This window comes from Mustela putorius, unplaced genomic scaffold (genome assembly GCF_011764305.1).
Source record: "Mustela putorius furo isolate JIRA1106 unplaced genomic scaffold, ASM1176430v1.1 tig00000868_pilon_pilon_pilon, whole genome shotgun sequence".
Taxonomy (NCBI): Eukaryota; Metazoa; Chordata; class Mammalia; order Carnivora; family Mustelidae; genus Mustela; species Mustela putorius.
This window is the reverse complement of record NW_025421502.1, coordinates 3,581,933-3,597,012: the sequence shown is the minus strand read 5'-3', so window position 1 is coordinate 3,597,012 and position 15,080 is coordinate 3,581,933. Positions and strand designations below refer to the sequence as shown.

Here is a 15,080-nt window from a genome sequence, read left to right as displayed (position 1 = left end):
TTCTTGTTAAAATTATAATCAAGTATGTTTCATTCATTTTTCAGATCTTAGCACTATGTCGTAAAGATATGGCTAGGACAGGTTTTTTCAACCCTTACTTTTAATGGCTGTCATAGTTGAAAAAAATTAGGCTTCCAAGATAGGAAGATCCCAAATAAAAGAGGTCAGCTAATTCGTGACACTCATATCTCAATCCATCCACCAACTCTGAAGAATCATTTGTTGAAATTCAGCTATGAATTTCTACCTTCTCTAGTATCTATTGTGTCTTTTTGCAAGTTAATCAGAAGATATTCTTCTTTTAACAAAGGATGTAAAACTCTTCATGTTGAAAATTTTTAAACAGGTTAAAAGTTTCCCATTTGTGTGAGTTATCTCTATGTGATGTTTTATTTTTGGCATGAAGATCCCTGTGATGAAAACATTTCCAGTCCCCAATACCTGAAATTTTTTTTTCAAAATTCTGGTTGGATATCATACTATTGTCGACCACTCATCACAGGAAAGGCAGGAGATTTTGGAGAACTTGTCTGTTTATAAAAGAAAATGTCTAAACTCTTTAAACATGACAATTCTTTAAAGAACTTTGCCTTGAGATGTCCATGGTCTTTCTCCCTCTCATTACGGATTGTTCCAAAGTATCTGTGAGTTGTGACAGTACAGTCTGTCAATCTACTTAACCAGGTATACATAAACTGCAATAGGAGCAACTGAAGACTGAGTTCAGTGTTCTCACTGCTGGCCCCTCCAAGATGAGGGCTTCCTCAAGCACAATCCATGATGAGTGGCCATCTGACAGGCAAAGTAAGGAGCTGGTGTCCATCCATTTTTTAAAATGTCAGTAAGCTTAATTTCTTTCTTACCAGTAAATTTCAGTGGAATCTTTTTGCAATTTTCATTCTATTTTGAGATCTGAGAGACTGATTCCATAGATCTACCCCCAATCCACTCTAAAAATAATGAGACATTGTTTCTTAAGCAGCTGCTATTGAGCAGTTTACATATATTTTCTTCAATTTTCTCAGTAATCTATGTAGTATTATTATCCTTATTTACATATAAGAAAGTTGAAATTAAAAAGTTAAATGAATTACCCCAAATCAGATAGTGCCTCGGTATACTAAAAGGCCTCCCTTTGCCTTTTCCGGCAGTATCTCCCTAAAGCAACTGAGGTCAGTAGTTCCCTCTTGAGAATAGCCTCAACAAGTTGGCTTCTTTCCTATATGTATGTGTAATCTGTCACATTTTGGAAGTATTACCAACTCGTTCTCAAACTTTTTATATTTATTCACCATTAGAGACTGGAAGCAAAATCTGTTTCTTTCATGGTTACTGAAAACTTATCATACTGGGCATGAATTAGTCCCACTGACACTGTATATGAAATTGAAATCTCTGGGCTTTCTGGAGTCATTGTCAGGTAGAACCCTAAAACGTCTTGCTTAGAGAAAGTCAATTATCATATGGTTTCACTTACTTGTGGAACATAAGGAATTGCATGGAGGACATTAGGAGAAGGAAGGGAAAAATGAAGGGAGGGAACCGGAGGGGGACACAAACCATGAGAGACTGTGGACTCTGAGAAACAAACTTGGGGTTTTAGAGGGGAGGAGGGCAGGGGATGGGTTGGCCCAGTGATGGGTATTAAGGAGGGCACGTATTGCATGGAGCACTGGGTGTTATACGTAAACAATGAATCATGGAACACTGCATCAAAAACTCATGAAGTACTGTATGGTGACTACCATAACATTTAAAAAAATCTTGCTTAGAGGTTAGACTCCTAATCTTCTCTCTCAGTAGCATTCTCATTTTATTACTTTGAGCACAAGAATGTGACAGCTTCCCTTCACTCTTTGTGGAAGACTAGATCTTTGCCTGATAAGCTTAAAATGTACATTACTGACACCTATTTATGACTTTAATGGTTTATGCCAGAGATTTCAAATGCTGCTTAATGAGCTGACTGAATCAAGATTATCTGGGATGTGTGTGTGAGAGTTGGGGGTGGGAGGAAAAGCCATTTCTTTAAAATATACCCAGAGATTCTGATTTTAGGTCTCTATTGAGACCCAAGAATCTATATTAACAAAACATCACTATTTACTAATGTACCACCTGGTTTAAGTCCTACTATTTTGTTCCCCTTCTTAAGCATCTTATTTGTTATTAATAACATTATTTGTAATTGAATTATATTTTAAATATATAATAGAAGTTCATTATTTAAGAATATTATAGTGAATCATGAAAACTACTTTGTGACATGAATAACCATTCCTTAAGTTGACATTTCCTAGTACAGTAATCTGAAGTTTTTTTTCTTAATGAGGCTTTATTAAAGCAAGGTTAACCCTTGCTGATTGAATATTTATTTCTGCAGCACTTATGCGAATGTAATTCTCTTGGACTGTAAGATTCTAAAGTGACAATTCAATACATTTGTTTCTTTAAGGTCGCAACAGACACAAGTCAACTTTCAATCCTTTCAGTGATAATTAATACTTTAAGAACTAGTAAAAAGCCCTAGGGACAATGAGGTTCAAACAGTTCTCTTTGTACTATATATGCCACTACTCTAGTATATGGTTTTGGTAACAATGACAATGACAATCTTGATAAAATTAAGACAGCATAGGTAGGGGCTAAGGAAGCTGAGTTGGTAGCTAGACTGCTTGGGTTTGAATCCAAGCCCCCTTATTAGTTTGTCATCATGGGCAACCTATGTAAACTGCAGCTATAGTGATAATAATAACAGTATCTACTTCATAGATTGGAGGATTAAGTAAGTGGATCATATGGAATGCCAAGGTAGTTAGGACGTGGGAGAAGAATGCATCTTCTTCATCAAATAACCCTTCTTCTAGGGACCAAGTTTTGGACTTGTGATCACTGTGTTGAGTCAGATTGTAATGCTAAACTTGTGGTCTAAATATTAAATTTTTGTTTTTAACTCTGACATTTATATGCTTCTAAAAGCCAACCAATCCATTTAGCTGGGAATTTGCATCTTCAGAATGTTTATGGATCAGATAACACCATATCTATTTTTCTTATTATTGTATATCCAATGACCATAAGATGCATCTAGGAGATGCTCAATAAATATTTTGTTGGGTGAATGAATGAATTCTCAGTAAATCATATGCCAGGAATCATTTGCTGCATTACAAAGCTTCATGTGCAAAGTTTTCCCCTATTAATGGTGTGTATTGTAATGATGAGTTCCCCCTCATTTTTGAGATTAAGCTCATGGGCCCCAAATCAGTTTTCTGTCCACAGCCAAGTGTTACATCAAATAATATAGACTCTTGATTTTGCTTTTCATTTTATATTTATTTCCAGTGAAAAGACCTCTAAGAAAATAATTTTGCTATGGTTTTATAGACATTTTCATAGTCAAAAAAGAAGGAATAAGGATTCCAATTTCTCAGGCTTCGCTAACATTTTTTTGTCACCACAAATAATCATGACATTAGCATCAATAATAAATATTGTAGACATTTGTATGTAGTTTTAAGGCACAGCCAACAGGATTTGCTGACACCTTGCTCTTTGACTTCCCAGACTCCAGAACTGGGAGAAATAAATGTCTATTGTTTATAACAGAGTTTATGCCACCCAGTGCATGGCATTTTACGTTACGGCAACATCCTGAACAGACAAAGGCAAAGCTGTGTGGATAAAGAAAAATTTCTTCAAAGATGGAAGATGCTAGTTTTATATATCGAGGAGAATGATGTAGTAGAGATGAGGAAATGAATGATGCAGAAAGAGAAATGGGGTGTTTACAGGGAGTGTCCTTAAGCAAAGAGGAAAGGATAGAACTGAGTGGGAGGTTGACCTTAAACCTGCCGGAGTATAGGTGGGAACATGGGCTTCACAGCAAGAGGGCTGGTAGATCTGGGTAAGAGGATGAGGAAGGTTGCTTCTCATTAACTGTTTGCTCAGTGAAATAAGAAGCCAGGCTGTCCGGGAAAGTGTGGAAGCTTGAGAAGAGAACAGAAAGGGGGATGGTGTCCATGAGCATTCAGAATGGTCCAGCATTTGACCTACTCTCGTAAGCTGTCCCACAATACAGCCTCTAACAAAACTAGACTGCCCTGAACCCATGGCAACAGGATCATTTGCCTTTGTACCAAGAAGGTTGGGAAAGCACCAAAATCTGTGTGTGATGTGTGCCCAGGCCGACTTCGAGGAGTTTGTGTGGTGAGATAGAAAGTGCTTATGAGGGCGCCTGGGTGGCTCAGTGGGTTAGGCCGCTGCCTTCGGCTCAGGTCATGATCTCAGGGTCCTGGGATCGAGTCCCGCATTGGGCTCTCTGCTCAGCAGGAAGCCTGCTTCCTCCTCTCTCTCTCTGCCTGCCCCTCCGTCTACTTGTGATTTCTCTCTGTCAAATAAATAAATAAAATCTTTAAAAAAAAAAAAAAGTGCTTATGAGGTTGTCTAAAACAAAGAAACACGTCAGCAGGGCCTACGGTGGTTCCATGTGTGCCAAGTGTGTTTGTGACAAGCGCGCTTTCCTTACCAAGGAACAGAAAATCGCTGTGAAAGCCATGAAGGTACAAGCACAGAGTCAGAAAGCTAAAAAAAAAAAAAGCTTTTTTGAGGAATAAAAAATCAAAAGAAAAAAAGAAGAGAGCAGAAAGTGTGAGCGTAGCTGGACTGTTGGACTGTGCTGAAAGCCAACTTAAAGTTATGGCCATAAATTTAAAGTGTCGCGGTTGTGTGTTTTTCTCCAGCCACATTCAGTTGCTTGGGCCGAAGCTTGGGTTAGGCAGAGAAGGAGATATAATACGGGGATTGTCAATGACAATAAATAATATTCATCATCACCTTCTGTGTTCAGAACCATCTGAAAGATAGATACAGAAGAGCAATCTTCATGATTCTAAAACGGACAGGAGAATGTAGCCTTAGGTATTCAGACAGTGGGCGGATAAGTTCTCTCTCTCTCTCTCTCTCTTTCTCATGCGCATGCACTCTTTCTCAAATAAATAAAATTTTTTAAAAAACAAAAAAAGAAAAGATGGGAGAGGAAGGTCTGAGGCAGGGATACCCCTTCCGTTAGATAGTTCATTCCCTCTTTAGTGGAAAGGAGGAAATGAGGGATGGGGAAAGGCTAACAGGATAGCCCCGGGGGTTTGCAGCTACACCTGCACTTTGGAATCACCTGCGGATATTAAAAGAAACCGATGGCTGGGTACGCTTGCAGAGAGTCCAATTTAACTGGTCTGGGGTGCCATCTGGACATCTGAGCTTTTTAAAGTCCAACTGATTTTAATGTGAGGCCAACATTTTCCCTTAACAATAAATATGATTGGAATTTCCAAACAAACAAGACAGAAGCAGAAAGTGACAAAGGAGTCAAGAATGGTTTTTTAAAAGTTCCTATATTTCTGCACTATGGGAATTTAAAGAATCGAGCGAGAACGTGAAGAGACTGGTAGCATAGCAAAAAATAGTAGGGTCAATGGATTACGTGGTTGTCCCTATAAGGTGACAGAATTGTTGGAGTTGACCTCCTGAGAAAGGCAGCTAGAAGACAAGAGAAAGCTCAGAGAGTCAAGTGGTCAAGTTGAGATTCAGACTGTGTTGCTGCCAAAATGGCAAGTTCTAGGGTGTTTCTGACTATGGGAGTCATAGGGACTAAGGCTGGGTGTAGAACAAGATCCCTGAGGTACGGAGGCTGTGGCCAGAGAGACCGGGGTCCTGAAGAAATCATCGATGTAGACGTTGAAATGACCAAGGATGACTGGAGTCATGGTGGCCATAGCAACCTGAAAGAGCCTAAGGCATGCGGGTCCCTGGCTCCCAGGGACGATGAGATTCACAGGATCCTGGAGAGGTGGTTCTCTCTTTTGACACTGCTTTCTTTTTCTTTTAAAAGATAGCCAACTCCATCTATGGTAGATCTGAGAGAGAGAGAGAATGAAAAGCAGGTAGAGATGATTGAAACGTTATCTTTAGGTATATAAAGAAAAAGATACCCAACTATTTTCCAAAAGGGTTTGAATCTGCATGTTCCACTGGTAAAACAAAGAAGGGCTGACGAAATGTTAGCCGGCCTTCGGCATAAACCTGAGGAAAGTTCAAGTTTTGTTCTCTTCCTCCCTCTCCACATTTCAGTGGGTGGATGAATACAGAGCAGGGCATGCGTGGTCTTCCATTGACCTTGAGTAGTCCAGTTCCATGGCTTCTCCTCTTAACTCTGCTTTTATTGCTGATGTATAACTATGCAGGCATCACCACTTCTCGTCTGTTTATTCTGCTAATTCCTCACCTCAGGACATCACCCCCCACTCTCCCCTGCCTTCTTCCAACCTCCCAATTTGCTATGCAACAATAATTTCCCTTTACACTGTTCCTGCCAATTGCAATGCCAGATGGCTTCAGTTCTGAGTCCCCTCACCCAGCCCCCCTAGAGAACAGCTGCCATTGTCATTGCCGAGAACGCATCCGGCTTTGAACCCATAGCTGGGACCCAAACTTGATGCTCGGCATCGGGAGGGGCTAACACTAATGCAAGGAACCATGAAAACGGCACACACTTTTCCTTGCTGCTGTTCAGCGAAAGCCCTTAGCAAAGGCTCTTTAGCATTTTTTCAATCATCTGTGTATTGAAATCTCATTGTGGAGTTTAATTCCTTTACCACCTGACTCAGCTTTCTAGCCATGAAGTTCCCTTTGTGCCATAAACTCAATTAGAACCCCGTATTTCCATTCTGAAGCAGATGTGAGAAAACAACTGTGGGGTTGTTGCGCACGCGCGCGCAGGCCTGTCTCTAGAAATCCAGACACTCTCTCATCTACACCCATATATTGTATCACAACATGATCAGTCGACAAGAAAAACACAGTTTGGTGGCCATGTGGGCAATCTGACAGCCTTTACCGTCAGGCTGAGAGAAGACACAGGGATAGAATCCCTGCTCGGGTTTGGTTTGGTTTTGTTTTTTTTCTGGAGTTATCCTGTGTTGATTCCAACACTAAAACTCTGTTGCTGCGAGATTGTCTAAGAAGATCATATTTTTGAGTCCTCTGTGATGGCAGGTCAGTCATAGGCCTACAAACCCAAACAAAAGACTCCTGAATCAAATTCCATGTAGACCAATATGCATTTCAAAGGCACTGCCCACGTAGGCTTTGGGTTAGGGTTTTTGTGTTGTTTTCTTTTTCTTTCTTTTTTGGGGGAGTGGGGGTGGGGGGAGGGACTCTCTTTCATGTTAATCTAATTGTGCATAACCCAGGCGCATTTTGCCACGTAGGGAAACTCTCTTTGAGTGTCCTTCCCTGCCACACACTCTGGCCTCCTTTCTTTCCCTCCTTCTGAAGTCAGAGTGCTCCCCGGGTGTACATTTGGGGGAGATTCCCAGGATGGTGATGTATTCTGCGTTGCTGCGGAGGAATTTACTATCCCCTCACTTGGCAGCAAATGAAAGTGGGTATTAATTTCTCAGAGGGCTGGTAGGAACGCGAGAGAGGGGCCGCAGGAATGATACCCACCTCGATCTGTATGTAGAGCACAGCAGGCCGCTGTTTCAAAAGAGGGAGAGAGAAGACAATGGCAAGAAAGAAAAGATTCTCCTGAGTTGACTTCTCCGCATTTTGCATCGTTAGGTTTTGGAGAGAGATGCGAGGAGAGGTTCGGCACTGAGCGGAGTTAAATTATGCAGCTGTGGGGATGCCAGGTCCTCCAGAATAGGATGCTTCGTTTAGATTTTCCACAATGCTATTGAAGTGCTTATTTTCCTCCTGAAGAGACACAAACAGATGCAAACTTCTGTAAACACTTTAGAAATGAATTCAGCGAGTTTGGCCTCTCAGCAGTGCTCAATAGCTGACAGAAAAATGTCTAATTAGTGCAAGTGGAAATAATAGGGCCACTTGGATTCCTTCCATCCTCCTCCAAGTCTACTTTTCCAAGGAACTCAAAGGGCCTTTGTCTGGCAGGTCACCCTCTCTCAGGCTTTTGTGCTCCAATCTATTAAGAGTAGAAGGGGGAAAAATAGATTAGGCAATGTTCTCTGCTCAAATATATGGCGTGTTCATGCAGGATATAGAATAGGGTGTTTGCAGCATCAGTTTACAGGTGCTCGGGGAGGGATTCCTCCATTGGCGACAGCCAAAAGCAACTCGCACGTGCTGAGAGGACCCCCTTTCAGGAACCAGCTTTCCCTCACCAACTGCCATAAAGCCTGCTCATTTTCCTTCTTCTTTCTCAGTTTCTAGTAACATCGCTCCTCAGAGTTGGTGGAGAGAAGAAAGAGCGTAGAAGAAATTAGAGGCTGAGCCATTTTCTGAAATAAGCCTTATAGAGGTTATACACATGATCTATTATTTTCTTTCTACTCTATTGAAAAGTCCACTGACATTTATTTCCAGAGCCTGTCTTTTCTTGAGATTTTGTCGTGCAGGAGAGTAGGAATGTATGAACTGACTTCTTTTCCCTATTTCCTCCCACCGGGCTCCCTGTCATTTATTAAGCAACCCACCCTGCGCTGAGCACTCAACTCACATTTCCTCTAATCCAAAACAGCACTGCAAATAGACATTATCCACATTTCACAGATGAAACCATTGAGAGTCGGAGAGTTTAAGTAACTTGCCATGGCAAACGAATGGCAGCTAGGAAACAAACTCAGATATCTGTGTTTTCCTTTCTGACACGATGTATTCTTTAGTCTCTACACGTTGGATTTGAATCATTTTTACATCTCCCTCCCATGTTTTTAATTCCACCTTTTACTCTATCTTCTGGAACTGATGAAATACAGTTATAATAACTCATTTTGAGGTCAGCTTCTGTTGATTTATTTTTCTCTGCAATATGGGCTTCTTTTCATGCCTGGTAATTTTTGACTGGATGCCAGACATTGTGAATTTCACCACATAGGATGGTGGGTACTCTGTGAGCCTATAAATAGCCTTGAGCTTTGTTTTGGGACTCAATCAAGTTAAGAAATTGTTTGATCTCTTTCAAGCTTGCTTCTAAACTTTTAGAGTGGCCCAAGAGCCACCTTCTTCTGATTTTGTCTCACCATTGAAGTGATGCCTTTTGGAATACTCTACCCCATGCCATGTGAACAACAAGATTTTCCTTTCTTGTTGGTGGAAATTCAAGTCCTACATGAAGCCTGGGGACTGTTTCCACTAATCCTTTCAGGTGGTTCTTTCTCCAGCTTTGGGTGGTGTCTTTCCATGCATGAGCTCTGCCGAAAATCCAAGAAACCCTCTTCAGATCTCTGGACTTCTCGCTTTGTGCAGCCCTCTCTGTGAACTCCGGCCCCCTTGGCCTACCCAGACACCTAGAACCTCAATCATCTCAAGTCAGGAAGACCACCTCATAGAAGTTTCCACTGAACTTGCAAAATGTCTTTGCAGCTCAGTGTGAAGAATGTTTGTGGGTATAATTTCCAGGTAATCACCAACTCATCATTTGCTCTCATGGTACCAACTTTTACTAGAGAATTTCAAAACACTGAAATTAAAGGCCATCTCCTATAAAGTTTTCTTTTTGTTCCTTTACTTTTAAATCCATAAGAAGAATGTTCTTTTCAATTTTTTTTGTCCCTTTCAGAATTTGCTCATCATAATAAAGGATATGGTTTCTTTAGAAACAGCTCGGATTCAGTGAGTGACAAGTTTAGCCCTTGCTCCAGAGACCCAGCTTTCTATGCCCAGATTAGTCACTGAGCAAAATCACCTTGATCAGACCATAGGGAGAAAGTGGAAGAAAATTGACCCTTAATACACTTGTGCCCCTCAAGTGTTGGCCAAGGATATGGAGAAGTTGGAACCCTGTTCACTGTTGGGATTGTAAAATTCCTTCTCTAAGGAAGACAGTCTGGAGCTTCCTAAAAAAAAAAAAAAAAATTTGAAACTAGAATTACACTATGATCCATATATTTCACTCCTGGATATATAGCCACAATAATTGGAAGCAAGATCTTGAAGAGATATTGTCATGTGCATGTCCTTAGCAGCACTATTCACAATAGCCAACAGGTTAGAGCAACCCAAATGTCCATCAACAGATGAATGGATAAACAAAGTTTGGCATATACATACAATGGAATAATTCAGCTTTAAAAAAGGAAGGAAATGTTGTCACATGCTACAGCCTGGATGAACCTTGAGGACACTATGCTAAATTATCACAAAAAAGACACAGTCACAAAAAGACAAATACTATCTGATTCCACTTACTTGAACTACCTATAATAATCAAAGTCATAGAAATAAAAAGTAAAATGGTAATTGCCAGGGGCTGGGTTGTGGTGGGGCAAGGGAGTTGTCTGACCGGGAAAGACTTCCATATTCGCAAGAAGGAAAAGTTCTGAGATCTATTCCACAGCAATATACTAAACACTACTGAACTGTACACTTGAAAATGGTGAGGATGGTAAATTTTATGTTATGCATTGTTTACCACAATAAGAAAATTTACTTTAAAAGATACAGAGTTGCGTTCCTGCCTGACCCTGACCCTTTGGGCTTTGTAAATTTTTTTTTTTTAAGATTTTATTTACTTGACAGACAGAGATCACAAGTAGGCAGAGAGGCAGGCAGAGAGAGAGGAGGAAGCAGGCTCCCTGCTGAGCAGAGAGCCCCATGCGGGGGCTGGATCCCAGGACCCTGGGATCATGACCCTAACTGAAGGTAGAGGCTTAGCCCACTGCGCCACCCAGGCGCCCCTGTAAAAATTTTTTTTAAAGATTTTATTTACTTGACAGACAGAGATCACAAGTAGGCGGGGGGGGGGGGGGGGAACAGGCTCCCTGCTGAACAGAGAGCCCAGTGTGGGGGCTCGATCCCAGAATCCTGGGATCATGATCTGAGCTAAAGGCACAGGCTTTTACCCACTGAGCCAACCAGGCACCCCTTGGGCTTTGTAAATTTGGCAAGTCACTTAGCCTCTCAACTTCAGTCTCCTTACCTTACTTAGATGTTATAGTTACTATAAATTTTACTATAAATTTAATTACTATAAATTTAAATGTGATAATGTCTGTGAATGTTTTTCATGAACTAGATGGTGCTACAATAAGGAAACCATTTTTATCAGAGAGGTAAGGATTGAGAATCACCTCTGGAAAATAGCCTGTCACTAACTAAGCATTGCATCCCAAGTAGGTATATGGTTACCCAGAAACTGAAGTGGGGCACCTGTGAGAAGGGAGAGCAGAACTGACCATCACACAAAGAGCAACCTGAAAGAGAGGGAACTCACTGTGGTTTGCTGAGAACCCTGCAAGATACAGGGTCACAACGAACAGGGTGACAGCAGTAGCATTGCTCTTTCCGAGCACAAGTTTTAGGAAGCCTAGTAGTGGAAGAGACTACAAGTTCTGCAGATAACAGCTGAGGTTGCAAACTGAAGTACTGTGTCATGTGTATTTAGCATAGGAAGGACTCTTGACCAGAGACCAGCCTCGGTGAACAGAGCCAGACATACATAAAACCATAAATTTTCCTTTCCATTTGAATTTACAGTTTATGAATGTCAATTGACTGACTAGTTCTTATTTTAAAATTTGACAATTCTCAATAGAAGTTTTGAACACTTCAGTTTTAGTTTTTGTTGTTGTTGTTTTTTTTTTTTTTTTTTGATTGGAAGGAACAAAGGTTCACTCAAGCAAATTCTCAAAATAGGGTGTACATTATTATGAAAGCATAACAGAACAATCAAGGGGGCCTGGAACTCTAAGAATGGCACTCATGACAGGTGCATTTGGATTCAGAGCCATCATTCTTCCATCTTCAGTCTGCGGTTGCCCATAAGGGTGACTTAGCTACATTCTATTTTTTTGCTTCTCTCTACCCTACCATTCTTTCTATATTTTTTAGTTCAGATTTTAAAGTTCATTTTTTTCAAGCGAGGCCATAGAGTCTTGAGACCGGGGATCTGAGTTTAGCTTTGAGCTGGTGGTGGGGTAGGGAAATGGAGTCAAGGTCAAGGTCAAGTAGCAAAATACATGCCAGTTTCAAAAGCAGTAACTGTGGGCAGCTCAGTTTTCCTTAGAAAGGATTATTACATTATTACATATTAGGCCATAATTAACTTTGGGATCTTAGAGAGGATCTAGGATTCTTTTCCTCCTGGATTCTGAGCAAATTGAGAAATATATCAAGAGTTAGCAGACAAGAGGTTAAACATTACCATTAATTCTGATAAAGGCAAAATTGAAAGATACAGCTTCATTATTAGACCACAGGAGGTCTGCTAGCTGAATCCCAGAATTATGTAGACACCTCCATTCAGTCACGGGGATTATAAGGGCAAGCAGAACCCCACATATAGTGTGGCTTTCTAGATAAGACTTTTGATACACAAAAGCAGAGTATCCTGTTTCCCTGAGACACCCCAACCCCAAAGAAAAAAAGAGAAGAGCTAAGCCAGACATGCCAGTTTCTTCTTCCCAAATTTACCAGACATATTAGTCATTCCACCTCCCCTGGGGCAGAGTGAGTAAAGAAGTAGAGACCAGGAGTGCTACAGTAAGCCAGCTCCCTTCACAAGGAAGGAAACACCAAGAAGAGAGAAGAACTATCCCCACCCTCCACCCCCACCCCCGCCTTAATAATTGGCATCTCTATCACAATGAGAATAGTGATCAGTTTGAACAAAAGGATAAATACAAATGCAAATGATCACTTTCTAGACTTAATAAACACAGTGATCGCTTAAAAGTCTTAACGAGTTAAGAAAGCATCTCTGTGAAAATAGAGGGGTTATTGTGGTGGTTATTGGTAGGCATTGCCTGATGGATGGAAACCTATAAATATATGTTATGTTCTACCGACAGTGCTATAGACAGCACACAAGTATACCAAACCTCAAATTCTGCTATCAGCACCATCGATAGAACTCTGGAATGGGCCAAATATAAAAGTTTAGGCCAGTTTTACTCAGAGATACACAAGTATCAAATTAAAACCGAAAAGAACAGTGCCAGGCAGATTTTGAAAAGCAGAGGTTGCTCTCTACCAATTTGAATACATTGTCTTTTAGTTTCAGTTCCATAAAGTAAATAATGCTCAGACCAGCAACTGTAACAAGACTGATTACGTATTTGGTATTTACTGGCATTACTGCAAGTATCAGATAATTGATATCCAATTCCTGTTTTCCTAAAATAAAGTCGGTACAACACGGGACTTCAACATGTGGGATTTGGACCTAGACTTCCTGTGTACAAATCTCCCCTCTTAGTCACGGATCATGTGATGGTGGCCATGTTACTTAACCTCTATGAGTCTCAGGTTTCCCATCTGTAAAATGGGGGTATTAATAGAATCTGCCTCTTAGGATTGTTGTAAAGAGTGAGTGAATTAGTACATGTAATGCACTTAGCACCATGCCCCACATCTAGTTTTACTCAATAATTGTTAGTACTTAGGATTACGTAGTGAAGAAAGCAGTGCTCTATGTAGTAACATTGTGCTAGGAATATGAGCAGTGCTTTCTTGGGCTTCCCATGTGAACCAATATGCCCAGAAAGCACTGCTTGATTTACTTTAGCAAATGGAGCAAGTACTACCGAGTGGGAAGCTCATTTGTGCCATTGGCTCCATGACTTTGAACATCTTGAGTATAACACCTTGGAGATCAAAAGATGATGTTTTCCCATTCAAGTCTGCCTTGCTTATCTCTACTTCTCACTCTATGTTACAATTTCATCCCATGCCTGTTTTCTACTTTTTCTTGTTTCATTCATTCACTAAATACAAGATAAATTTAAAATATTTCCTAAAATTCTGTATTTCTTCTTAATTAAAATGTAGGCAGCAAGTGAAGCAGAGTGTTATGAACTGATGCATAACGTTCTTCTAGACGCTAAGATGACTGAAAGAAGCAACCAGCATGACAATAGGTCTAGTGTAATCTCATTTATGAGAGGGAAAAAGAGGGAAAGGGGGAGAGAGCAAGCCAAGACAGGGAACCAATTAATGTCTAAATAAACACAAGAGGGTAGAAGTTTCTAGAAGGATCGCCCTGAAATCATGATGAGGAAGAATGAGAATGAGATTGGGGAGGAGGAAAGAGTCAGGTAAAGAGGTAAAGAGGAGGAGACTAAGGGGCACTTTTCATTTTTACCTTATGTTGTTTGAATTTTCTAATGACAGGAAATATGCATTTATCACTTGTAGAGTTTTAGAAAAGTAGTGGGGAAAACGAAATGAAGGAAAGGTTGTATCTCACAATTGACTTGGGTTTTCCTTATTTATTTTTTTTTTTTCCTTTCCGTTCAGCGGCCCAGTAAAGTAGGCTTCTTCCCCTAGGTCTAGGTTTTGTTGTTCTTGGTTTGACTGAAGGACAGAAAAGGGGAGGAAAGAAAAGGAAGGGAGGAAGCAAGCCAGCAAGCAAGCAAGGAGAAAGGAAAAGGAAAGAAACACAAAAACCTAGAAGACTAAGCTTGGTCCCCGGGCGGCCCTCTCGTGCGGGGCGCGGCCTCCGTGCGGTTCGTCACGTCCCGGGATGTCCCCGCAGGCGTCCCTGAAAGCCTCCATCCTGGCCCGCGACTGTGCCACCGCCGCTGCCATCGTGTTCTTAAGCGACCGCTTCCTGTACGAGCTCGACGTCTCGGGCGAACTCCTGCAGGTCGCCAAGGGGCTCCACAAGCTGCGGCCCGCCACGCCCATCGCCCCGCAGGTGGTCATCCGCCAGGCCCGACTCTCGGTCAACTCAGGTGGGCTCCCCTCCCGCGCCCCCACCCCCCGCCCCCAGCCCGGCGCCCCGGGGCCGGCCGGCCGGGGGCTCGCCTTCCCTCCGGGGCTCCCTGACTCCGGCGGGCACCGGGCGGGCGGGCTCTGCAAGCGGCGGGCTCTCCCCGCCCCCGGCCTCCGAGTGCCCTTCCACCCGCCTCCTGCCGGCACAAAGGGCCTGGCATAAAGGGTTTCAGAGCCAAAAGCGGTAGAGAAAATTGTGAAAGGGTGTGGAAAATACTAATTGGAGCTTTTGTCTTCTAACAAATCTGTCCTGCTGCTTTCAAACAGGGGTATCTGAATTGCTATACTTCTGACCAAGAGCCTTTAAAAAGCAGATTAAAATTCGACTATTTTCTCTTAGTTCTCCT

General features: G+C 41.6%; 1 protein-coding gene across 4 annotated transcripts in view; it reads left to right on the top strand.

The window, feature by feature from the left end:
• The window catches only part of ALPK1 (alpha kinase 1), a 120,286-nt gene that overhangs the window by 77,516 nt on the left and 27,690 nt on the right, over nt 1–15,080 (top strand). For all 4 annotated transcript variants that reach the window (XM_045085534.1, XM_045085535.1, XM_004748054.3 and 1 more), the window contains exon 5: nt 14,495–14,693. In XM_045085534.1, coding sequence (XP_044941469.1) covers nt 14,495–14,693 — 199 coding nt within the window. The remainder of the gene's footprint in view (nt 1–14,494; nt 14,694–15,080) is intronic.